At 33.9% G+C, this 26,197-nt stretch overlaps 1 protein-coding gene and 1 pseudogene across 4 annotated transcripts in view; one reads left to right on the top strand and one right to left on the bottom strand.

The window, feature by feature from the left end:
• Window positions 1-26,197, top strand: part of VPS13A (vacuolar protein sorting 13 homolog A) — a 275,242-nt gene that overhangs the window by 88,849 nt on the left and 160,196 nt on the right. For all 4 annotated transcript variants that reach the window (XM_037798536.1, XM_037798538.1, XM_037798537.1 and 1 more), the window contains exons 26-29: window positions 123-290; window positions 1,999-2,303; window positions 18,757-18,904; window positions 21,549-21,699. In XM_037798536.1, coding sequence (XP_037654464.1) covers window positions 123-290; window positions 1,999-2,303; window positions 18,757-18,904; window positions 21,549-21,699 — 772 coding nt within the window. The remainder of the gene's footprint in view (window positions 1-122; window positions 291-1,998; window positions 2,304-18,756; window positions 18,905-21,548; window positions 21,700-26,197) is intronic.
• Window positions 16,266-17,028, bottom strand: LOC119505672 (annotated as a pseudogene).

The raw sequence follows: 26,197 nt of genomic DNA, 5'->3' as shown, positions 1-26,197 counted from the left end.
GAATGCCTAGAAAAATTTTCCAATATGTGCTTTTTCTTTCTTTCTTTCTTTTTTTTTTTTTTTTTTTTTTTAAATTTGTGCCAAAGCAATGGATTGTGATAATTTAATTTTCTCTCTTTAAGGCTGTTTATATCACTGGAAAAGAAGTCTTTAGCTTCAAAATGGTTTCTTACATGGATGCAACTGCTGGTTCTGCATATACAGATATGAATGTGGTTGACATTCAGGTTAATTTAACTGTTGGTTGCATTGAAGTAGTTTTTGTCACAAAATTTCTATATTCTATATTGGTAAGTAGGGTGATATACCATTTTTATTTTTATGCTAGTTGAAAACTGTTTGTTGTGCATCAGACATAGATGAAAAATAAGAATCCCTGGCTTGATTTTTTCATTATTTTATGGTTAACATTAATCAGAATGACTGAAATGTGTAGTATCTTATTTATATGATACCACATGGGAATAGTCCAGTTAATTGAAATACATATTTTATGTATTACATATTAAATATATATACATTACATATCACATGTATGTATATTAAATGAATTCTTTATTTTATACATTGTTGGTTTAAATCTGTCTTTGTTTTACCTCACTTCCCACTCTCATTTAAAAATGCTGAATATACAATTGAATTTTGTTTTGGTCTCAGGTCATCATTAAGAAAATTATTTTTACTATTGTGCTATAATTCTGTGGCTGAGACTTTAATGTGTAGCTTTAGTTCCTATATACTCTCTCCTGAGGTATTTTGAGTTCTTATTTCTACTTTTTACAGATTTTTTTTCTGTGTTTTTTTCCCTTGCTGTCAGCTGATATTTTTTCCTGTGAGTGGCATACTTGTCTCTATGACTTCACTGTTCTTTCCTCTAAAATGTTGTTTCTGGGGTGTAGAAACAACATAATCAAACTCAAGGATCTGATGGAATAAGTAGGCCAAGTATGGCAATACTTATAAACATAGAGAGTATTTGTACATTTATTTGAATATATTTGGAGTATGTAGAGTCCTTTTTTTTGTTATTTCTGAATTTCAAGTTGATACTAAATGAGGTTGCTGGGTTTGTGGTCTTTTTAATTGAGGTTAAAATGCAATTTTTTTCTGTAGTCATAAATTTTTTTTTGTACATAGAAAAGTAGAAATGAACACATATTCCTTGCCTGAATTATTTTTATAATTCTTAAGCATAAGTTATTGATCACTTTTTTGATAGCTTTGTATGTAGAAATTATTGAATGTAAAATTTCATTTTTTCCTTCTGAACATGAAAAGAACTGTAACTCTAGGTAATTATATTTTATGTTATTGAAGGGTTTTTCCAGAATTCAGAAATTAGAAAGCTTGTTTAGAGTTCTTGAAGAAGCTTATTTTATTGTAAATTTTTTATGAGCCATAATCTCTTTGTCCATTGAGGTTGTATAGGAAATACAATGGGATTGTGTTCTTAATGTGAGAAAATAAAGGAAATAAATATAGATGAAGCATTCTAATATCCCCATTTTGCTTTGTTGTAGGGGCTATACTTTTCTACTGTGTTTGTGTTTCTGAATCTTTTTGTTTCTCATATTTTGCAGGAGAAAGTTAAGATTTAACATATACAATTAGACTTTGAATTAAAGAATAATGCTTGGTTGTACTAAGTAAAAGTTTTTCTCATGGAGATAAAATCATAAACAATGTACATTTAATAAGTCATTCATTAATGGTAAACTTAATATAATTCTGTTATCTTTGTAGGCTTTTTAAAATTAATTTTTTAATTAGAGAAGTTGTAGGTTTACAGAAAAATCATTCATAAAATACAGAGTTCCCATATACCACCGTATTATTAACACTTGTATTAGTGTGGTACATTTGTTAGAATTGATGCAAGAAGATTTTTGTAATTGTGCTGTACAGTAGTCCGTGGTTTACATTAGGCTTCACTGTTTGTGATGTATTGTCCTGTGGATTTAAAAAAAATAATTCCATGCTGTTTATTTCGTTTCGTAGGCTTTTATAGATAACTTTCAAGCTGCTAAACAGGCCTTGGCTGAGGCAACTGTTCAGGCAGCGGGAATGGCTGCTACTGGTGTAAAGGAACTAGCACAGAGGAGTACCAGAATGGCATTGGATGTTAACATCAAAGCCCCAGTTGTGGTCATTCCACAGTCTCCAGTTTCTGAAAATGTTTTTGTTGCTGATTTTGGACTAATTACGATGACAAATACATTCCATATGATAGCAGAGAACCAGAGCAGCCCCCCACCTGTTATTGATTTGATAACAGTAAAGCTGAGTGAAATGCGACTGTACAGGTAATCTTTGCCCAAGTATATTTGTGTAGAATGTAGGCTTTTTTTGCTTTGTTTGCATTAAAGTCTTCTTTTTTACAATAGTATTGTTCTGGTTTGCTAATGCTGCCATTTTACAAAATACCAGAAATAGATTGACTTTTGTAAAGGTGATTTATTAAGTTCTAACAGGATTTAGAATTTAAGTTCTAAGGCCATAAAAGTGTCCGAACTAAGGCATCAGCAAGAGGATACCTTCACTGAAGAATGGCTGATGGGGTCCAGAACACCTCTGTTAGCTGGGAAGGCATGTGGCTGGCATCTGCTGGTCCCGGGTTGTGTTTCAGTTCCTCCCTTATCTCCTATGTGTCTTTAGGTTAGCATCTCCAAACGTCCTTTTGTCTGCAACTCCAAGCATCTCTGAGCTCCTCTGTCAGCTCCCAGACATCTCTCCAAAAGTCTTTCTCAGCTGCTCTTGGGGCATTTTGTCTTCTCTTAGCTTCTCTGGAGCAAACTCTGAGCCAGCATGTCAAAGCATCAGCAAGCATCTTGGTCAGCTCCTAGCGTCTCGTGTCACATGCCCAAGTATCTCTTAAGGAGTCCCAGTGATCTAATTAAGAACACCCCCTGAATGGGCGAGGTCCATATCTCCATAGAAATAATTTAATCAAATGTTTCCATGCTAATCAACAGACTAATCAGTCTACCCCACAAGATTGCATTAAAGAATATGGCTGTTTGGGGGACATAACTTATCGAAACCAGTATAGGGATTTTGTTTTATTACTTCATCATAATTGTACTAAATTTTTTGGCTTCCTCTCTAAGTATTTTTTGGCCATTTCAATTTTGGTATGATAGTTTTTAAAATCGTAGAAGGTATTTGAAAACTACCCATCAGGTAATAAAGAAAACTAAAAAATTTATTATTTGAGGAAGTTTGTGCACAAAGAAGACTGAAGAAGATATAAGGGACTTTCACTTTGCAACATAGCGTCTCCCAAACTTGTTAGTTTTGTGCTCTGAATCTTATGCTTTAAACTTTTTTTAAAGCAATAGAATGCAACTTTATGTTATCATCGGGAATAGGATTAATGATTAGAGGAACAATGAATATCTAGATAGTTGCAAAGCTTATAAACTGTGTGCTCTGCATTTCTATCCTATTTCTGATCACTTGTTCTGAATATAATGATGCTAAATTTAGTGATACCGGGTAAGTGTAGTAAGTCTTCCTATCCATGAAGACGGGATTTAGTACCCTATACCCTTTGCAACTTAGATCCATCTCTGTTTATACTTCTCACTTGCCTTCTTCTTTCTTCCTGCTGTTATTTTTATCACATTCTATTTGTCTATTCACCTTTCTTTTACTTCATTTTTCATTTCACTAACTCTTGTTTTCTACCTCGCTTTAGTCTCTGGCTGGTCTGTTTTTCCCATATTCCATTCTCTCCTTCAATTCAACGTTTTTAAGCAGCTTATTGAGATATTATTTGCAGAATGATTTGCATATATTTAAAGTGTATATTTGATAAGTTTTGACATGTATATACTTATGAAAAAGCTTGTGTATCATTGTATTATTTCTTAAATATTTGTTAGAATTCACCAGTGAAGCCATTTGGGCCTGAAATTCTCCTGTGGGAAGTTTTTTTAACTACAGTTTCCATTTCTTTAACAGATTTAGGGCTATTCAAGTTATACATTTTCTTAATGCAATTTTATTGAGATATATTCACATATCACGCAATCTATTTCAGAGTAAACAATCAGTGGCTCACAGTGTCATCACATAGCTGTGCATTCATCACCACAATCAATTTTAGAACATTTTCATTGCTATGGGGGAAAAATAAAATTGAAAAGAGAGAACCCAAAACATTCCATACTCTATATCCCCCTCATTATTGATTACTAGCATTGGTGTGGTACATTTGTTACTGTTGATGAAAGATTAAGATTTTACTGTTAACTCTCGTCCATGGTTTGCAATAGGTACATTTTCTCCCCCATATACCACTTCATTATAACTCCTGGTAATAGTTTCGAACATTTGTTCTAGTTCTTGGAAGAAATTTTTTATATTTGTATTGGTAATCACAGTCATTGTCCACCACAAGATATTCTGTGTAATACAGTCCCATGTTGAAATCTCTGGCTTTCCTTCTGGTCACATATATGACACTAAACTTCCCCTATCAACCCCATTCACACAGTTTTCAGCACTGTTACTGAAACAATGTGCTGCTATCACCACTATCCATTTCCACTCATTTAAATTCAATCTAGTTAAAAATACTGCACATCTTAACCAACTGCTCCCCATTATCTCGCCTCATTCTATCTTCTGGTAACCTATCTTTTAGGTTCTTGTCTGTGAGTTTATGTAGTACAATTAGTTCCTATGAGTGAGGTCGTACAGTATTTGCCCTTTTGTTTCTGACTTATTTCACTCAACACTGGTCCTCAAGGTTCATCCATGTTGTCATGTGCTTCAGGACTGACTTCATTCCTTCTTACAGCTGAGTAATACTCCATTGCGTATATACGGCATTTTGTTTATCCACTCGTCAGTTGATGGGACACTCAGGTTGTTTTCTTCTTTTGTGATTGTGAATAATGTTGTTATGAACACTGGTGTGCAAATGTCTGTACATGTCCCTCCTTTCAGTTCTTCTGGGTATATATCCAGTGGTGGGATTGCCAGATTGTAAGGAAACTCTACATTGAGTTTTCTGAGGAACTGCCCAACCGCCTTCCACAGTGGCTATAACATTTTACATTTATACCAGCAGTGAAATGAGTGTTCCTATTTCTTCACATCCTCTGCAACACTTGTAGTTTCCTGTTTTTTAATAGTGGCCATTCTAAAATAGGTGTGCAATGGTATCTCGTAATTTTGATTTGCATTTCCCTAATAGCTACTGATGTTGAGCTTCTTTTCATTTGCTTTTTAGCCATTTGTGTTTTCTCTTTGGAAAAATGTCTCTTCATGTCTCTTTCCCATTGTTTTTTAATGCAGTTTTGTTGAGAGGTATTCACAAACCATGCAAACTACCCAAAGTATACAATCACTGGCTTACAGTAGCATCACATAGTTGTGCATACAACCCCATGATCAATTTTAGAACATTTTCATTACTCCAGAAAAGAAAAAGGAAAATGAAAACCCAAGTCCTCCCATATCCCTTATCCGCCCTATTATTAACCCATGGCATTGGTATAATACATTTATTACTGATGATAAAAGAGTATTAAAATATTACTGTTAACTATAGTCTATAGTTTATAATAGTACATTTTTTCCCCTATACTCCTGTGTAATTAGCTCTTTGTAATAGTTTTGTATATATGTTCTAGTTCATGAAAGAACTTTTATATATTTGTCCACCACAAAATTCACTGTGTTATATACTCCCATGTTTTAATCTCCAGCTTTCCTTCTGGTGACATACATAATTGTAAACCTCCCCTTTCCACCATGTAAACACACTATTCAGCACCGTTAGTTATTCTCACAATAATGTGCAACCGTCATCTCTGTCCATTTCCAAATGTTTAAATTCACCCTAGTTGAGAATCCTACGTATCTTAAGCAACTACTTCCCATTTTTTAGGTTCATTCTATATCCTGGTAACCTGTATTCTGTATTTTTATCTGTAAGTTTACATATTATCATATGTAATAGTTAATAAAAGTGAGACGATACAGTATTTGTCCTTTTGTGTCTGACTTATTTCATTTAACCTAATATCCTCAAGGTTCATCCATGTTGTCATGTCCTCCAGGACTTCATTCCTTCTTATTGCTGAATAATACTCCATTGCATGTATATACCACATTTTGTTTATCCATTCATCAGCTGATGGACTCTTGGGTTGTTTCCATCTTTTGACAGTTGTGAATAATGCTGCTGTGAACATTGTTGTGCAAGTGTCTGTTTGCTTCCCTATGCCCACTTTTTTTTTTTAATTTAATTTTATTGAGATTGTTCATATACCATATAATTATTCAGAGATCCAAAGTGTAAATCAGTTGCCCGTGGTACCATCATACAGCTGTACATCCATCACCACAATTAATTTTTTTCCCAATTTTTAGAACATTTTCATTACTCCAGAAAAGAAATAAAGACAAAAAATTCAATTCCTCCCCTACCTCTAACCACCACCACCCCCTCCATTATTGATTCATAGTATTGGTCCTTCCCACTTTTTAATTGGGTTGTTTGTCTTTTTATTGTTGAGTTGTAATATTTTTTTTGTATTCTGGATGTCAAACTCTTATCAGGCATGTGTTTTCCAAATATTTTCTCCCATTGAGTAGGCTGACTTTTGACCCTTCTGTCAAAACCATTTGAAGCACAGAGGTATTCAGTTCTGAGGAGGTTACATTTTTCTGTCTTTTTCTTTCATTGCTTGTGCTTTAGTGTAAGATCTAGGAAACTGCTGCCTATCACTGGATCTTGAAGATGTCTCTACATTTTCTTCTAGGAGTTTTATTGCTTTTATATTTTGGTCTTCAATCTATTTTAAGTTGATTTTTTTTTATAGGGCGTGAGATAGGGGTCTCCTTTCATTCTTTTAGATATGGATATCCAGTTTTCCCAGCACTATTCATTGAAGAGACTGGTCTGTCCCAATTGAATGGACTTGAACACCTTGTCAAAAATCAGTTGACCATAGATCTGAGGGACTATTTCTGAACTCTCAGTTTGATTCCATTGATCAATATATCTGTCTTTATGCCAGTGTCATGCTATTTACCACTGTAGCTTGGTAATTTAAAGTCTGGAGGCCTGAGCCCTCCCTCTTCATTCTTCTTTATCAAGAAGTTTTTGGCTATTTGAGTCCCCTTACCCTTTCAAATAAATTTGATAATTAGCTTTTCCATTTCTGCAAAGTAAGCTGTTGGAATTTTGCTTGATATTGCATTAAATTTGTAAATCTATTTGGCAGAATTGACATCTTGACAACATTTTGCCTTCCAATCCAAGAGCACAATGTCTTTCCATTTATTTAGGTCTTCTTTGATATCTTTAAGTAGTGTTTTGTAGTTTTCTGTGTACAGGTCCTTTACATCCTTGGTTAAGTTTATTCCTAGATATTTCATTCTTTTAGTTGGTATTGTAAATGGAATTTTTTTCTTGATTACCTCCATAATAGCTCATTACCTGTGTTTAGAAATTACTACTGACTTTTGCATGTTGATCTTGTATTCTGCCTCTTTGCTGAAATAGTTTATTAGCTCTAGTAACTTTATTGTAGTTTTTTGGGGGGGGAACTTCTACATATAGGGTCTTGTCATCTGCAAATAGTGAAAGTTTTAACCTTCCTTTCTGATTCGGATTTTTTAAAATTTATTTTTCTTGCCTAATTGCTCTAGCTGGAACTTCTAGCACAGTGTTGAACAGCATTGGTGACAGTGGGCATTCTTGTCTTCTCCCTGCTCTTACGGGAAAAGCTTTCATTCTCTCGTCATTGAATATGATTTAGGTGTGGGTTTTTTTTGTTGTTGTTGTTGTTGTTGTTGTTTCATTTATGCCCTTTATCATGTTAAGTTTCCGTCAATTCCTACATTTCAAAGTGTTTTTATCAAGAAACGATGTTGGATCTTGTCAGTGTCTTTTCTGTGTCATTGGAGGTTATCATATGGTTTTTCCTTTTCAACTTGTGAATATGGTGTATTACATTAATGTATTTTCTTGTGTTTAACCATCTTTGCATACCTGAGATAAAACCCATTTGGTTATGGTGTATAATTCTCTTAATGTGTTGTTGGATTTGATAAGTATTTTGTTGAGGATTTTGCATCCATATTCATTAGAGAGATTGGTCTGTAGTTCTGTTTTCTTATAGTATCTTTATCAGGCTTTAGTATCAGGGTGATGTTGGCTTCATAGAATGAATCAGGTAGTATTTCCTTCTTTTCAATTTTTTGAAAGAGTTTGAGCAGGGTTGGTATTATTTCTTGTTGGAATGTTTGGTAAAATTCACCTGTGAAGCCATCTGGTTGGAAGGATTTTAGTGTCTTACTCAATTTTTAGTGACTTATTCAATCTCTATTTGTGATTGGTTTGTTGAAGGCTTCTATTCCTTCTCAAGTCAGTGTAGGATATTTATGTGTTTCTAGGAAATTTTCCGTTTCATCTAAGTTGTCTAGTTATTTTGGGGTACAGTTCATATTATCCTCTCATCGTCTTTTTTATTTCTACGGGGTCTGTGGTAATGAACCCTCTCTTTTCTGATTTTATTTGTGTCTTCTCTCTTTTTGTTTTTGTCAGTCTAGCTAAGGGTTTGTCAGTTTTATTGTTCTTCTCAAAGAACCAAGTTTTAGTTTTATTGATTTTCTCTATTGTTTTCTTTTGTTCTCATTTGTGTCCACTATAAAGTTTTTTATTTCTTTCCTTCCTCTTGCTTTTGGATTAGTTTGCTGTTCCTTCTTTAATTTCTCCATGTGTTCAATTAGGTCTTTGATTTTAGCTCTTTTTTCCATTTTAATGTAGGCATTTAGGGCTGTAAATTTCCCTCAGTCCTGCCTTCGTTGCATCCCGTAAGTTTTGATATATTGTGTTCTCATTTTCATTCATCTTGAGATATTTACTGATTTCTCTTGCACTTTCTTCTTGGTCTCACAGATTGATTGTTTAAGAGCATGTTGTTTGACTGCTTATATTTGTGAATTTTCCAGTTCTCCAACTGTTACGAATTTCTAGTTTCATTCCATTATGATAAGAGAACAGGCCTTTAATAATATCATTTAAAAAATATTATTAAGACCTGTTTTATGCCACAGCATGTGGTTTATCCTGGACAGTGTTCCATGAGTACTTGAGAAGAATGTATATCCTACCTTTTTGGGGTGCAGTCTGTTAGATCTAGTTTGTTTATCATATTATTTAGGTTCTCTGTTCCCTTACTGATCTTCTGTTTAGGCATTCTATTTATTGAAGAGAGTGTTGGGTTGAAGTCTCTCACTTTTATTGTAGAGATGTCTATTTCTCCCTTCAGTTTTGCCAGTGTTTGATTCTACTTTGGGGCACCCTGATTAGGTACAAAGATATTTATAATTATTTCTTCTTGGTGAATTGTCCCTTATAGTAATATATAATATATATAATATCCTTCTTTGTCTCTTACAACAGTTTTGCATTTAAATCTATTTTGTCTGATAATATAGCTACCCTAGTTTTTTGTTGTTGTTGTTGGTGCTTGCATGGAATATCTTTTTCCATCCTTTCACATCCAATTTGTCTATATCTTTGGATCTAAAATTATGTTCTTGCAAAGAGTTTATAGGTGGGTCATATTTTTTAAATCTGTTCTGCCAATCTGTATCTTTTGATTGGGGAGTTTAATCCTTTAAAATTCAGTGTTAATACTGTAAAAGCAGTGCTTACTTAAATCATTTTGTTATTTGGTTTTTATTTGTCAGATCTATTTTTTTTTTTTTTTTTTTTTTGCTTTTCATCCTTTTAGTTACCCTTACTGATAATATTCATTTCTATATTCTCCTCCAAGCCTCTCTCTCCTATCTTTTCAGCTGGCAGAACTCCCTGTAGTATTTCTTGTAGGGAATGTGTCTTGTTAACAGACTCTCTCAGCTTCTGTTTATCTGTGAATATTTTAAACTCACCTTATTATTGAAGGACAGCTTGCTGGATAAAGAATTCTTGGCTGGAAATTTTTCTCTTTCAGTATCTTGAATATATCATACCTCTGCCTTCTTGCCTCCATGGTTTCTCATGAGAAATAAGCACTTAGTCTTATTTCACTTTCTTATATGTGGTGAATCACTTTTCTCCTGCTGCTTTCAGGATTCGTTCTCTTTGGCGTTCGACTGTCTGATTAGTATGTGTCTTGTCTGAATAATATTGCATCGTGTGCATATACCACAGTTTGTCCATTCACGTGGCAGGGCACTTCAACTATTGTGAATAATGCTGTTACGATCATTGGTATACAAATATCTGTTCGAATCCCTGCTTTCTATTATTTTTTGTATAAACGAGGAAGTGGGATTGCCAGGTCATATGGTAGTACTTTGTTCGAATTTGTGAGGAAGCATCAAACTGATTTCCACAGTGGCTACACCATTTTACAATTCCCACACTGTATAGGGGTGTCAATTTCTTTGCATCCTTGCTAACACTTGTTATTTTCTGTTTTCTTAATAATAGCCATCCTAGTAGGTGTGTGAAGTGGTTTCTCAGTGTGATTTTGATTTGCATTTCTCTGATGACCAGTGATGTTGAACATCTTTTTATGTGCCTGTTGACCATTTATGTATCTTCTTTGGAGAGATGTCTATTCAAATCCTTTGCCCATTTAAAAGTTGAGTTATTTTTGTTTTTGTAGCAGTTCTTGATATATTCTGGTTGTTGAACCCTTATCAAATATATGGTTAGCAATCATTTTCCCCATTCTTTAAGGTTTCTTCTCACTTTAAGTTATTGTCTCACTTTCTTGATAATGCCCTTTGGCAAGCAAAAGTTTTAAATTTTATTGAAGTCCGTTTTATTTTTTTCTTTTGTTGTCCATGCTTTTGGTGTCATAGCTAAGAAATCATTGTCAATCTAAGGTTATAAAGGTATCTTCCTTTGTTTTCTTCTAAGAATTTTATGGTTTTGGCACTTATGTTTAGGTTCTTGATCATTTAGAGTTAATTTTTGCATATGGTGTAAGGTAGTGGTCCGAGTTCATTTTTTTCCATGTGACTATTCAGCTTTCCTTGCATCATTTGTTCAATAAAAAAAACTTACATATTAGTGTACTTTGTACTCATGTCAAAAATCATTTGGCCATAGATGTATCAGTTTATTTCTGAACTCTAAATTCTATTCCATCAGTCCAAATGTCTGTTTTTATGTCAGTACCACACTGTTTTGATTATTGTGGCTTTGTAGCAAATTTTGAAATTGAGAAATGTGAGACTTCCAACTTTGTTTCTCTTTTCTATATTGTTCTGGCTCTTCAGGGCCCCTTGGGATTCCCTATGAATTTGAGGGTTGGCTTTCCATTTCTGCAAAAAGACTGCTAGGATTTTGATAGGGGTTGCATTGAATCTGTAGATTGCGTTGGTTGTATTGACATCCTAACAATAGCAGGTCTTCCTATCCATGAATATGGGTTGCCTTGCCACTTATTTAGAGCTTTTTTAATTTCTTTCAGCAGTGTTTTGTAGGGTTCCGTGTACAGTTCCTTCACTTCCTTGATTAAATTTAGATGTAGGAATTTTATTCTTTTAGATGCGATTTTGAATGGAAGTGTTTTCTCAATTTCGTTTTGTATTGTTCTTTGCTTATATATAGAAACACAACTGATTTTTGCATGTTAATCTTGTACCCTGCAACTTTGCTTAACTCATTTGTTAGCCCTGATAGTATTCTAGTAGAGTCATTTGGATTTTCTCTATAAAGGATCATATCATCTGTGATTAGAAATAGTTTTACTTCTTCATTTCCAATTTGCAGGCCTTTTGTTTCTTTTTCTTGCTGAATTTTTCTGGCTAGAACTGCTGGTATATTCTTGAATGCACTGCCAGTACATTCTTGAATAGCAGTGATGGAAGTGGGCATCCTTGTCTTGTTCCTGACCTCAGGGGGAAGGTTTTCATTATTTCACTTTTGAGTATAACAATTATTGTGGCTTTTTCTTAAATGCCCTTTGTCATGTTGAGTTAGTTTCTTCTATTCCTTTATTTATGAGTGTTTTTTATTATTAAAGGGTTTTGGATTTTGTCAAATTCCTTTTCTGTGTCAATTGAGATGATCCTATGATTTTATTTTCCTGTATGCTATTAATGTGATGTATTACATTGATTTCTTATGTTGAACCACCCTTGAATTCCTGGGATAAATCACACTTGATCATTATGTATAATACCATTCATATACTGTTGGATTTGATTTGATAGTATTTTGTTGGGGATTTTTTCCATCTATATTCAAAAGGGAAATTGTTCTGTAGTTTTCATTTCTTGTGATTTCTTTACCTTACTTTGATTTCAGAGTAATGTTAGCCTTGTACAATTAGTTAGAAAGAGTACCCTCCAATTTTTTGGAAGGGTGTGAGAAGGATTAGTAATCTTTGAATATTTGGTAAAATTTATCAGTGAAGTCATCTGGTTGTGAACTTTCTTTCTTGGAAGGTTTTTGATTACTGACTCAAGCTCAGTGGAACATCTTCTGTTTTTCTTGGGTCTATTGAGGTAGTTTTTGTGTTTCTAGAAATTTGTCCAATTTTTAGAGTTTATCTGGTTGTTGTTGGTTTTTTTAATCCTGGCATATAATTGTTTATAGTATCACCTTAACCCTTTAATTTCTGCGAGATCCGTAGTGAAGCCCCCACTTGCATTTTGGATTTTATTTATTTGTCATTGTAATCTTTTTTTCTTGTCTGTCTAGCTAATGGTTTTTTATTGCTCTTTACACAGAAATAACTTTTGGTTTTATTGATCCTCCCAAGTGTTTTTCTATTCTCTATTTCATTTCGCTCCTCTCATATTATTATTTCTTTTCTTCAGCTAACTTTAGGAAAGATTTGAGATCTTTCTTCTTTTTTAATATGGATATTTTCAGATATAAATTTTACTTTGAGCCCTATTTCACTGCATCCTACTAGTTTTGGTATTTTGTATTTCTTTTTTGATTTGTCTCTAATTTTCCTTCTCAGCTTTTGTTTATCTGGGAACATCTTAAATTCTTCCTCATATTTGAGGGACGGTTTTGTTGGGTATAGAATTCTTGGCTGGCAGTTTTTCTCTTTCAGTGCTTTAAATATGTTTACTACTGACTTACCTCTGTGGTGATGAGTTGCTTCTCTCTTCCTGCTTTTAGTGTCTTTATGTTTGATCTTCACCAGTTCAATTACATTGTCTTGGTGTGAGTATCTTTGAATTTATTCTACATGGAGTTTGTTGTACTTCTTGGATGTGTGTGTTCATGTCAGCACCCATTTTGCAAAGTTTTTGGCCATTTTTTCTTCATATATTCTTTTTTCCACCTTTTCTTTCTCTTCTCTGAGTCTCCCATGTTGGTACCGATACCTGACATGTGCTCTTTGTGTCATTCACTGTATTTTGCCACAAGCACCTGTGCCCAGTTCCGCTCCACTCCACTTTTCTCTTCAACCTTTCTGCACTGGCTCTGCTCCAGTGTTTCTCTCTACCTTTCTGCTTTGTTACGTTTTTTTGGCACTGTTCTCCATGCTGGGTAAATTCCAGTTTAGGGTATCCAGGCACCTGCAATGAGTCAGTCTTCCTTAGAGCTGATTGGAGCTGATGTACAAAGACACCCAACATTTTCTTTTAGGACTGGTGATAATCAAGCCCCAGCGACGTATGCTTTGGATATGTGTAGCTGCCAACTTGCCACTGTGGGTCACACAAACTGCCATGCAGAACCAAAGGAAGGGGAGGGCCTAGACAAGTAAACTTCCTGCGCCTCTCCTTGCATTTTTTTTAGTGTGTTTTTTTGTTTTCCAATCCAGCATTTGCCAAGCTGTCATCTAGCCTTGCTCATCTTCCAGAATTCTGAGAAAGTTGATACTGACAGTTTCTGTACCTTAGGGTGGGGGTTGGGGGAAATCATTTGCCAGGGGTGCCTTACTCTGCCATTTGCTCTCCTGCTTTCTTTTTACTAGTTTTGACATGGTATATCTTTTTATATTGTTTTACACTATATTAGAGTGAATTTCTTGTAGATATCATTTGGTTGGATCTTCCTTTCTTATCCATTCTGACATCTTTGCCTTTTAGTTGGAGTGTTCAGGTGTTTATAGTTTATGTGATTTTGGGTAGGTTAGGTTTGAGCTAACATCTTGCTATTTTATATTTTTCTCATCTATTTTTTTGTTCCCTTTTCCCTTTTTCTGCCTTTCTTTAGATTAAATGATTATTTATTATTATCCATTTTATCTCCTTTTTTGGCTTATTGGTTATTACCCTTTGTTTTGTTAATTTAGTGTGGTTGCTTTAGAGTTTATATTACCTTGAATTCATCAACAGCTACCTCCAAGTGATACTATACCATTTCTCATATAAAAACATTACAATAATGTACTTTCATTTATCCCCTTATAGTCTTTATGCTATTATTGTAATGTGTTTAACTAATTTGTGTATATAGAGGCTACTATACTTTTTTATTGCATTTTTATTGAGATATATATGCATAACATACAATCCTGTCCTTCATATACCCCTCTTATAGACTGTTGTTTTTGGTATATTGCCTTTGCTACAATTAATGGAAGCATGTTACATTGTTACTAATCACTATAGTCTCTAGTTTGCATTAATTGTATTTTAACCCCTGTACCATCCAATTTCCAACACCTTGCAATGTTGGCATTCATTTGTTCTCCCTCATGTGAAAACATTCTTGTATTTGCATATTTAGTCACCATCATTGACCACTGTAGGTTGTGCTAAGTTATATAATCCCAGTGTTTTTATCTTCTGTCTTTACTTCTGGTATCATACATGCCCCTAATCTTCCTCTTTCAAGTGTACTCACACTCACCTTTGTTCAGAGTACTGAATGATGTGCTATCATCACACATTATTGTGCTATCCATTTCTGGATCCATACAGTCAATCCTGTTGAACAGTCTATACTCCTTCAGCATCAACTGCCCAATCTCTACCTTCTTTCTGTATCCTGATAACCTGTGTTCTCAACTTTAACTTTCAATGTTCGTTTATAAATGTTAGTTAATATTAATGAGACCATACAGCTTTTGTCTTTTTGTTTCTCCACTAATTTCACTCAGCGTAATGTCTACTGTCTGCCATTTTGCCTTTTGGATTTTATATATCTTATTTTTTTCTCTCTCTTTTTTATGCTTACTGATAGTCTCCTTTTCTACATTCTTCTCCAAACCACTCTCTCCTGACTTTTTTTATCTGCCTGTAGTGCTCCGTTTAGTATTTCTTATAGAGCTGTTATCTTGTTTACAAACTCTCAGTGTCTGTCTGTCTGAAAATATTTTAAACTGTTCCTCATTTTTGAAGGACAGTTTTGCTGGATATAGAATTCTTGGTTGGCAGTTTTTCTCTTTTAGTATCTTAAATATATCACTATGATTACTGAAACTTTATAAAAATATATATATTTTTAGATGCTGGGGTGTTGGAATAGCTGGAAGGAGGTAAGTGACATGGTGGAACTGTTACCTATAACAGACTTTTAAATTTGTCTATAGGTAACTTGTTAAATCGTGCTTTGAAAGTCTTCACCTTTCTGTATATACCCTAAATTGCATAATAAGGAAAGGAACCCAAGAGCTGAAACTGTGGAACCGTAACCCATAACGATTTTTTAATTACCTGCATTACTGCTTGTTGAGCTGTACATAGAAAGTTAACATCTTTCTGTATCTATGTTATATTTTACAATAATGGAAATAGTGGAAATTGTGGAACTGTGGGCCATGACATTCTTTGAAATTTGCACTCTAACTACTTGTTGGATTGTACTTTGAAAATTATCACTGTTCTGTATATATGTTAAAGTTCACAATTAAAAATGCATTAAAAAAATAAAAATACTATGATAGAAGAAAATTCAAGGTGCTTGTGGGAGCACATGCAAAGGTATGTAACCCAGATATTGGGTTGTACTGATAAGGGAAAATTTTCCAGAGGAAGTAACCTTTTGACACTGCCATTATGCTTCTTGCAGTTTATCCAGAGAGAAGAGATTTATTCAACGATACATACATGGATAATGATCCAAGTATTATTTATAATAGTGAAGAATTGAAAACAACATAAAGTTTTAATAATAGATGATTGGTTAAATGACTTATGATATAGCCATATATTATAATATGCTGCCATTAAAATTGTTTTAGAAGATTGTTCCATGAAATGAGAATACTTACTTGAAATGTGTTGGATTCATTGTTTTTTTTTTTGTTTTTTTTTTTTTTTAATTTGAAAGCAATCACTGTTTATTAACTGACCAGATTATAAAAGTAATCATAGTAGACACCTTAGTTCATCCTTCTAATAAACCTATTGATCTGGTCTTCCCTGTTGCCAGCATCTCCCCCTTCTACAAAATGGGTGGTCTTTTTCTTCATCCCCCCTCTGGGAGATGATAATTTGAAGGGCCACAGGAAGTTGTTTGCTTCTTTGAAGCGTTTCCCAACAGTATAGATCTCATGAATCAGGTCTTCCATGCAGATGATGCCATATTTACCAAGTGATCGTGCAATCAAAGAGTTATCTGTCAAGGCAATCCGCTTCTTATTGATTTTGCCATAACCACGCTTATAGATTAGTTCGTTTACTGACTTCAGGTTCGGGTACCCCCATGCAATATATGGTTCCACAATCCTCAGCATGTTAATTGAGGCCTTGTTGAGCTTAACAAAGGTGCCATTGAAGATTTGGCGAAGGTGAAGAAGTTGCAACACTTTGGGCTCACGCCATTGATACCTCTGATCCTGATGACAAATGCCAATTTGGGTTCCGCAGGTACATAGAAGTTGCCAGCTTTTCTTGCCATTCTAGCCATTCGAATCTCAGTTCTGTACATTTGCCTATATTCCTTATGATAGTGCTTGGCTTTTTCATAGATAAGCTTCCTCCTTGCCTTTCGGAGCATCTTTTGGGCAAACTTCTTTCTCAAGCGCTTGATCTTCAGTTCGGCAAAATTCCTTCGCTTTTTCTTGAGGGTTTCCGGCACAGCCGGCACCTTCTTCTTCTTCTTCTCTTCGACACCCTCCATGGTTCCAGCCGGAAAAGAGGCGGATTCATTGTTAAATGTTAAGTACACTACATTTATCATTTCACTTGGAGGTGATTGGGTCTTTTGGAAACAGTGGACTAAGTAAATTCACAGGCAACTGACTGAGGAATCACATTGGTCATTCATTAACCTAAAATTGATCAAGATATTTTTATAGGTTGGCCATTGCGTTATTTTCTCTGTAGCTAAAAGTCTTCAAATTATTGTCAAATACTGCTTTATGAGTATAAATTCCGAATAAAGAGAATTAAATTAACTTAATGAATCAGGTGTAATCATCAAGGGTAGAAAAATAGATGTGCTAAAATTTCATATTTGTCAAGCACCTCTTGAGTGTCAACACTATCATAACAAATATATATATCTGGACAAGATTGAGCCATAAAACCAAGTCTTACATGAAGCCTCTCCTACTTCCAAACTTTTTGGTTATAAAAATCAATAAAATTCCTTTGTTGTTTAAAGAAAAAAATCTGTGTAACTGCCAGTTAGTTAGTCCAGATCCCTCTTAACTGGGCATTATTGGAATACTTTTTCTTTATATGTTGACTCTTGTTCTCTATACTTTATACACATTTTGCTATATTTCATTAAGACTATATATTACCTTAGACATGTGATAATATAATTGTTGCCATCTGCATATTAGTTATTTTCTGGCCAGGTTTGTTTGAGGCTGTGCTCTGATCACTGTTGTCTTCTTTTTGGGTAGGAGGCATTGGGGACTTGGGAAATGCTTTATTATTATCATTGCTATGTAAATAGTCCCATGCATTTATCTTGATTATTAATTAATTTTTTAGAATGATAGTCTCTCACCTTTTCTCAAGTTTTTACAGAATGCCCTAGTTAGTACTTTTAGATCCTTAACTTATTACTATTAAGTGGCGATTGCAAGTAGGTGTCAGGCATGCATGTATAAGTATAGTGTCCCTCTATAGTCAATTCATAAAATGGTATAATTGAAGCATTCTGTTAGATCCCTGATGACGCCTTTCTCTCCCATTGAGCAAAAAAATTCTACAATTATAGCTTCATATCCTAGTTTAAGGGTGTTCTGTCAGTTAGACTGTAAGTATCATATTGAGGAAGTAACATTTTGAGATTTTCTCTAGAAGGTACAATGGAATCTTCTGTGGTCACATTTTCACTTTAAGGGGATCAGTGTCCTACTACCCTGTTCTTCATTTGAGCTTCTGTCCTCTCTTCGCAAGTGCTTAAAAGGACAAAGGAAGTTCATCTTAGTATGAAATTGTCCATACCTAACTATTTTTGATCTACGGAAATAGAAATTTTGAATGGTGCAACTTTATGTTTCTTACAAAGTTGGGAAACATATGCTGTTATGCTTATATCTGAATTTAAAATGTTTTTATGATGAGGTACAAGATAATTCTTGTTTTTAGAGTTTTTTGTCCAGCATTTAAGAGTTTGTTTTTTTGCCACTTTCTAACATATTGCAAAATTCGATTTTAATTTCTGTATAATATGCAACATTTCAGCTCTGAGAAGGTCACCGAGGTTTCTGCTGGGTTGGAACGTTTCTCATTAGAACATGGAGAGCCTGTGAGGTTTTATTTCTTGTCACACACGCAAAAATCTCAATTTTTACTATTTTTATATGAAATGATAAATTTAAGTTGATCATTATTTTTAGTATTTTTTTTACTGAGGGTGTATGAAACAATTCAAAACAATTTTATTTCTAATTATAGGTCTCAATTTATTAATGATGCATATCAGGAAGTACTGGATATACTGCTGCCATTAAACCTTGAGGTGGTTGTTGAGCGAAATTTATCTTGGGAGTGGTACCAGGAGGTTCCTTGTTTTAATGTAAATGCTCAACTAAAGCCCATGGAGGTAACATTTTGGAGCTTATTGGTTTCTGTTTTATTGGTTGAAAAACATTACTTGGGGTCACAGTGCATTTTAGGGAGATAAGTTGTATGTTAATCCCCTTGGTCACAATTTAAAATAGCAACAGCTCTATTATCCTAGAATTCTTTTAATGTTCTCCATTAATTCAGTCAGTCAGCGAATACTTGAGTACTATTATGTGCTAGGCCCCATGTTAGAAACTGGAGATAGAGTAGCCAGGAAGCTGTGATATAGTTCTTAGCTTCATGGAGCTTACCAGTCTAACACAAGGGCTTGTGGCGATGGTGATCAAGGAGCCACGTGTGGTAAATAGACAGTGAACAAGTAAACAGACACATAATTAAAAGTTATAAGTTGTGATGAATTTTATGAAGGAAAAAGGGTATTGTGATAGAGCATGAGAAGGGAGTGAGATGGTAAATTAGTATAAAGTTAATCACCAGGAAACTGAGTTGTTTATGTTTAATCTGAGACCTGAAGTAGGGCAAGAAAGATGGAGGTGTGGATTAATTCAGGGAAAAGCTTAAGCAGCAGACACTGAATGTGCAGAAGTCCTGCAGTAGGAAAGAGCTTGGCAGAACTCTAGGAAGGCCAAAGGTAGACTGGCATGAAAAAATATTAAGAGGACAGGAGCTGGATCATGTGAGGTCTTTGGAGATGATTAGTGTATTAAGCTTGGAATTTATTTTAAATTCAGTGGAAAGACACTGAAGGGGCTTTAGCAAGGGACTGATGAGATCGTATTCTGTTTTACAAGGATCACATTGGCTTCTATTTGGAGATTGGATTGAAGTGCCAAGAGTAGAAGTAAGATCACTTAGGAAAGCATTTCATTAGTCCAGATGAAATAGTAGTAGCTTAGAATAGGGCCATGGCCAAGAGGGAGGTGGGCAGATTTAAGATATAATTTGGAGCCATAAACAGAATATGCCACTGGATTGGGCAGGTAAAGAGGAAACAAAGACAACTTTTGCTTGAGTGGCTGTATGGATGTTGTTAATCACTGAGACACAGAAGGCCTAAAGAGAAGTAGATTTTCAAGACTGGGAAATCATGGATTCAGTTTCTGTGACATGGTGATGTCAGTAATCAGTTGGATATTTTAATACAGAACTCAATGGAGAGGCCTAGGCTAGAAATATTAATTTGGAAGTCACCATTGTATAGATTCTATTTAAAGCCTTGGGAATATATGAAATAACTTAGAAAGAGAGTATGTATAGGGAAAAGGTCCTGGAAAATGGAGAGATTGAAAATGAATATTGCAAATGGGTCAGTGCCTTAGCCATAGCTTTATCTCCCTATAGCTTGACATTGCTTCATGAATGTCTAATGATACTATCCACAAGTTCATATTTTTCTCTCTTGACTGAATGGGAGTCAAAATATTATCGCATGCTTTGCTTCAGTGACAGCAACATACACTCAGGGAGGTTTCTTTAATAAACCTATTTAATTAACAAATCCCCTTTCCCACCCTCTACCCTCAGTTTCGCTTTCTGTTTATCCTTGTAAAAATTGTATTCAAAAGGAAAAAACTATCATTTGAGAGATTTAGACTTTTAAGTCAAAAGTAAATTGAAAATTTAAAACATGATTGTGTTAACTGAAAATCTTAAGTTCTAGTGTGTATGATAATATGGATTCCTTAACTTATATGACTGGATATAGAATATATCTCAAGATAAATAATCTTCATATTGCTGAGACAACAGACAGAAACCTGTAAAACATAAGTAGCATGAATTAGGTGCACATGGACTTAATCGTAAAACACCCAATTAGTATGTCACCTTTGAAATGCAATCAGGAGAAGTCTGGTACAGATAAAACTTGTTAATTTTTGTGGGATTAAAATTATCTCCTTGGGCCTGTGACAACTAGAAATACCAGTAAATTGAAAAAAAAAATGTTTTGACAAATTTTGGAGTGAGCCGAAAGTGACTTAAAAAAAAAAGCTGTCTTAAACATAGCAGTTAACTCATAGGTCTTTTTATACAGTTGCTCTCAAGACAGGTCTTATGCTGTTAATTTTAGGTGAAGTTAACAACATATGGGTTTCGGAGTTAGCCTTTGAGTTATTTTTTTAAATATGTGTGGATATAAGCATGTTATTTAACCATATAAGCCTTGGCTTCTTATAAAATCAGGATTATATTCTTTACACCTAGGGCTTTCGTGACGTTCAAATAAAATTCTGGTTGTAAACATATTAACTATTTTTCAGTTTACAAATGTAGTTGTATTATTTTTGACTGTTCTATATTTTTTAATTGAGGTGTTTACTAACCAAAAAATACAAAGTCGTTAGGTGACTACTTAAAGATGAGTTTTCTTTTAAAGGTTTAAAATTACTAGATGAGTTGGAACATTCATAGCAAAAGAGTTCATCATTCATAACTGTATTGTGTTAGTATCTAATTTAGTTCTATAATTCACAAGGTACAAAAAAATCACATGGTCATTTAGAAAATTGGATAATATTCATAGTAGAAATCTTTATTGCATTAAAAACCAGTTTTGAAGAGGATTGCAAATGAAACAATCTTTCATTTTTTTCATGTGACTATTTTAACTACATGAAGTAGCAATGTTAAAAATAAGCACATCTTATTTTTTTTAACAGTTCATTCTCAGTCAAGAAGATATGACAACTATTTTTAAAACACTGTATGGCAATATATGGTATGAAGAAAGGGATAGTGCCGCACCTGCTGTAATGAAAGACCAGTCTAGTGTTACTAGTGGAGCTGCTAATGCTTCTCACCATTTAGGAGGTATGTTCTTAACCTTAAATTAGGCCTGCCCGCTCTCCCTCTCTCCCTTCCTTTTTCTAGTTTTGGGTAAATAGGATTTATAAGTCTTTTTCTAGTCAGCTAATCCCATTAAGGTGTCTCTAAATTGTCTGTTATTAGTTATTCTGTTCATTTTTTTCTTTGAAGTTCCTGGTCCTATTGTAACAAAATTCCTTTATATTCTTGTTTCTCCAGCTTCTCCATAGGTTCTTGTTTTCAGTTTTTCTCTTCCTTCCCTCATTTCCTCCCTCAAACTAGTGTAACATATACCCCAAATGGAATATTTTATATTGATATTAGAAGTATGAAAACATTAGAAGTATTAAGAGAGGATGGTCATTAGTGGATGATGGATTTCAACAAGTATCTGGAAGATTGATGAAAAAGAACAGAGGGAAACCATAACTCAAAAAGAGGCAACATCCAGAAGTTGGATGCAACCTATAATGTGGAACATAGCTGAACTCTTAGTTCAGCACCAGCACATACAGAGTTGAGGACTTTGAGCTGCTAGGATGATTTTATTTCACAAGAGTGAAGCTCTCCTCATTCTGAGATTTTGGGGGAGGAGTCCATCCTCATAGCTGGCTTGCAACCTACCTACCTCAAAGTTAAACCTACTAGTTCATAAGACCACCCACCCTTGCAAAGCCTTTGAGATAGTACTCTTTTCCACTGATTGTTTTTCTAACAGAGAAACAATCCTACATTTACAGCATTACAGGAATCCCTGTCATTATTAGTTAGAAAGATCAACCCAGACCTTTATTGTGAAATATGAATGGTCAGATCAGTATAACAGATATGAAGAAAATCACAAGAGACCAAGTGTGAAAGAGCCCAAGATAAACAGAGTAGTGTTTTTTGAAGGTACAAGAGAAATTAGAAGAGAAAAGAATGTAAACAGGCACAAACTCCAATTTATTTTCTCAGAAAATTTTGAGAAGATAATATAAGAACTGGACCCTACCCAGCAATATCCACAAAAAAGATTCAAGAATAGAAAGGAGTTCTTGGCAATCAAAAATATGATCGCTGAAATTGAAAAACAAAAATATCAAGGATGGAGTTAGATTAGAATGTAAGTACTGAGTTGGAATATATAGTTAAATAAATGTCTCATGAACTAGGAAAATCCCCCAGAGAAGTGAAATTAGTAAATGATTGATAGCTTTTCAGTTCAGAAGGTCAGATTGCAGAGCAATACATATTTTTGGAGAAAATAGAAGAAATTTGCAAAGTAGTAATCGAAGAATACTCCCCAATGCTAAGTAAATATTGAAACAGACTCTTCAGATGTAAATTCCAAGGAGGTTGTATATAAACAAAAACTCCCTATGCAAGTACATTTTCACCAAATGACAAAACATCAGGAATAAGATTTTTAAAGTTTCAGAGAGAAAAGAAACACAACTGCCTGTTGGAGACCTAGTAAAAGAGATTGGAATCAGATTTATCAACAAAACTGGATGGCTGGATGATAGAAGACAATGGAGCAATGCATTCACAATTCTAAGGAAAATGATTTTGGAGCTAGGATTCAGTACACAGCCCAACCATCATTGAAATGTGAAAATAAAATCTCAGATTTTCATTGATTCAAAGTTTTCTTACTTCATACCCCTATTCCTAAAAAAGTTAGTTTGAGAATAATTCCAGTAAAACAAGAAATCCAGGAAAGAGGGAAATACAGGATACAAAACCAGTGGGCTTATCCAGGAAGGCATTGAGAAGGAATCCCAGGATTACCTGTATTTCTGGGCTAGAAAGTACTTGGTCTTATTAAAAAGGAAATTCAGAATGCCTTCAAACAGAAGAATGTCTTGAAGAATACCATGAATTCCATATAATATATGGAATAATTACATTGTTTAAGTGATATGGGGAAGAAGACATTTTCTATTCTTAAGAAAAAAATCTGTGTCATGCAGAGGTGAGTGAAAAAGACTAAATTTTGCATGAGTTGAGTCATTGTTAGAATGTGATGAAAAGAGTTTTTTTTCTTTTATTGAATGACATTTATTTGACATTTATTTAACATTAATAAATTTGACATTTATTTGAATGACATTGTAGCAGTAGGGAAAGTATCAACTATTCAGTCTCTTCAATGAAGAGTATTTACATAATCATAGTTAAACAACGACTATGTAGGTAAAATTTTAAATGTTATTAACCATGGTAATACAGAAGTACTGTAACTAACCAAAGCCAACAAGATAGGTGGAGGAAATGCTAAGGGCATTAATATCCTCAGCTTTAAATCATGGGGAGTGAAAAGATAATGTGTGAAATTGATGGAACAAGAAATAAAGGTTTAAATATATTATTATCTTAATTTTCTTCTGGAATTTTTCATATACACCAAAGTAAAGAAAATAAGGTAATAAACCCACACAAACCCGTCACTGACTTTCAACAGTTGGTATCATATAACTTCTTTTGTTACTATTGTAATCCTCCTCTTCTTACTCCCACTCTACTGGATTATTTTAAAGCAAATCTTAGATGTGACATCATTAATTGCTATTTATCTTTGAGCAGCAAGGACTTGATTTTTTAGCAGTCAGCAAAACTTCCTTAAAATCATGGCATATCCAGTTACTACTCAGATTTCTCCTCTGATTATTGCAAAAATATGTCTTTACAAGTTTTTGTTGCTTTTTAGAAGTAACGATAAAGAGGTCAGTTCACCAAGAAGACATAATTCTAAATGTGTTTACACCTCATGATGGAGCTTGAAAACATACGCAACCAAAATGGACAGAACTACAGGGGAAAATAGTTACACACAGAATCACAGTTGGGGATTTTCACACATCACTCTTAGTAGATAAGAACTCAGAGAATATAAAAGAATTGAACAACCCTGTCAATGAACTTAAACATTAATATACTACTACATCCAGCAATTGCAGAATACACTTTTCTTTTAAGGGGTTCTGGAATGTTAAAAAAGATAGACCATGTTCTGAGCCATCAAGTTTTATGACCACATGGGTTTAAGTTAGAAATCAGTAACAATAGGATATTTTTAAAAACCTGAAATACTTGGACAGTAAACAACTTTTCAGTATCTCAAAAAGAAATGATAAGGGAAATTAGAGAGTTGTTTGAACTGAATGAAAATAAACATAAAATATATCAAAATGTATGGTATGCAACTAAAGTAGTGCCAAAAGAAATTTATAGCTTTAAAGAATTATATTAGAAAAGAAGAAGTTTAAAATAAAAGATTTAAACTTTCAATTCAAGGAACTAGAAAAAAGAAAATTAAAACCAAAATTAATAAATCAATAAAAGGAAGACAGTGTAGATGAGAATAGAAATAAATGAAAGTGAAACAGACAATAGAGAAAATTAACAAAGCCCAAAATTGTTTTTTTTTTTTTGAAAGGTGAATAAAATATTGAACCCCTTTCATCAGCAAGACTGAGAGAAAGAGAGGAGAGAAAAAACACATATTACCAATATTACAATTAAAGCGATCACTACAGATTACTACCAGGATAATAAATATTTTATGAATAATTTTGTGACTATAAATTCCATAACTTGGGTGAAATGTATGAATTTCTTTGAAAGCAACTTGTCTCTGTTTAAAGGGATTAAATTTGTAGTAAATATTAAAAGTTTCCCACAAAGAACATACAAAGCCCAGATGGTTTCACTGATGACTAATATTAAATTTGTAACTAAGAAATGATACTTGATTACAAAAACATATTTGGAAAATGGAAGAGGAGGGAACAATTCCCTAATCATTTTATAAAGCAAGTGTTATCCTGAAACAGAAACCAGAATAAGACATTTCAAGAAAAGAGTGTTACACCTCATTATCCCTTATGAACACTGACATGCGAATACTTAGTCATGCTAGTAAATTCAATCCAACAATATATCAAGAGAATACTTCACATAGGCCATGTGATGTTTATCCATGAAATGCAAAGTTAGATTAAGATTCAAAAATCAATTAATGTAACTCTACATATTAATAGAGTAAGGGAGAAAAGTTAGATGATTACCTCAATAGGTGCAGAAAAAGCATTTGACAAAATTTAGCTCCTGTCCATAATAAAAACTAGAAATACCTAGTGCATATGCTAAATGGTGAAATGTTGGAAGCTTTCCTCTTAAGATAGGAACAAGGCAAGGATGTCCACAATTACCATTCCTGTTCAACCTTCTACGGGAGGTCATTGACAGAACAGTAAGGCCAGGAAATGTATTAAAAAGTCTAAAGAGTAGAAAGGAAGAAGCGAAGAAGCTGCCTTTATTCTCAGCATGATTGTCTAACCCTAAGAAATCTCAAACGAACAAAAAAAACCAAAACGGCAACAAAGAAAACCCTCCTAGAACTAATAGTTGAATTTATTATTTTGGTAGTATATAAGATTAAAATGTAAAATTCAATTGTTATCAGTAACAATTGAAAAATAAAGTTACAGAATTACCATTTGCAATAGCATCAAGAACC

Source organism: Choloepus didactylus, chromosome 10 (assembly GCF_015220235.1).
Source record: "Choloepus didactylus isolate mChoDid1 chromosome 10, mChoDid1.pri, whole genome shotgun sequence".
NCBI lineage: Eukaryota > Metazoa > Chordata > Mammalia > Pilosa > Megalonychidae > Choloepus > Choloepus didactylus.
This window is presented reverse-complemented; position numbering and strand designations above follow the sequence as displayed.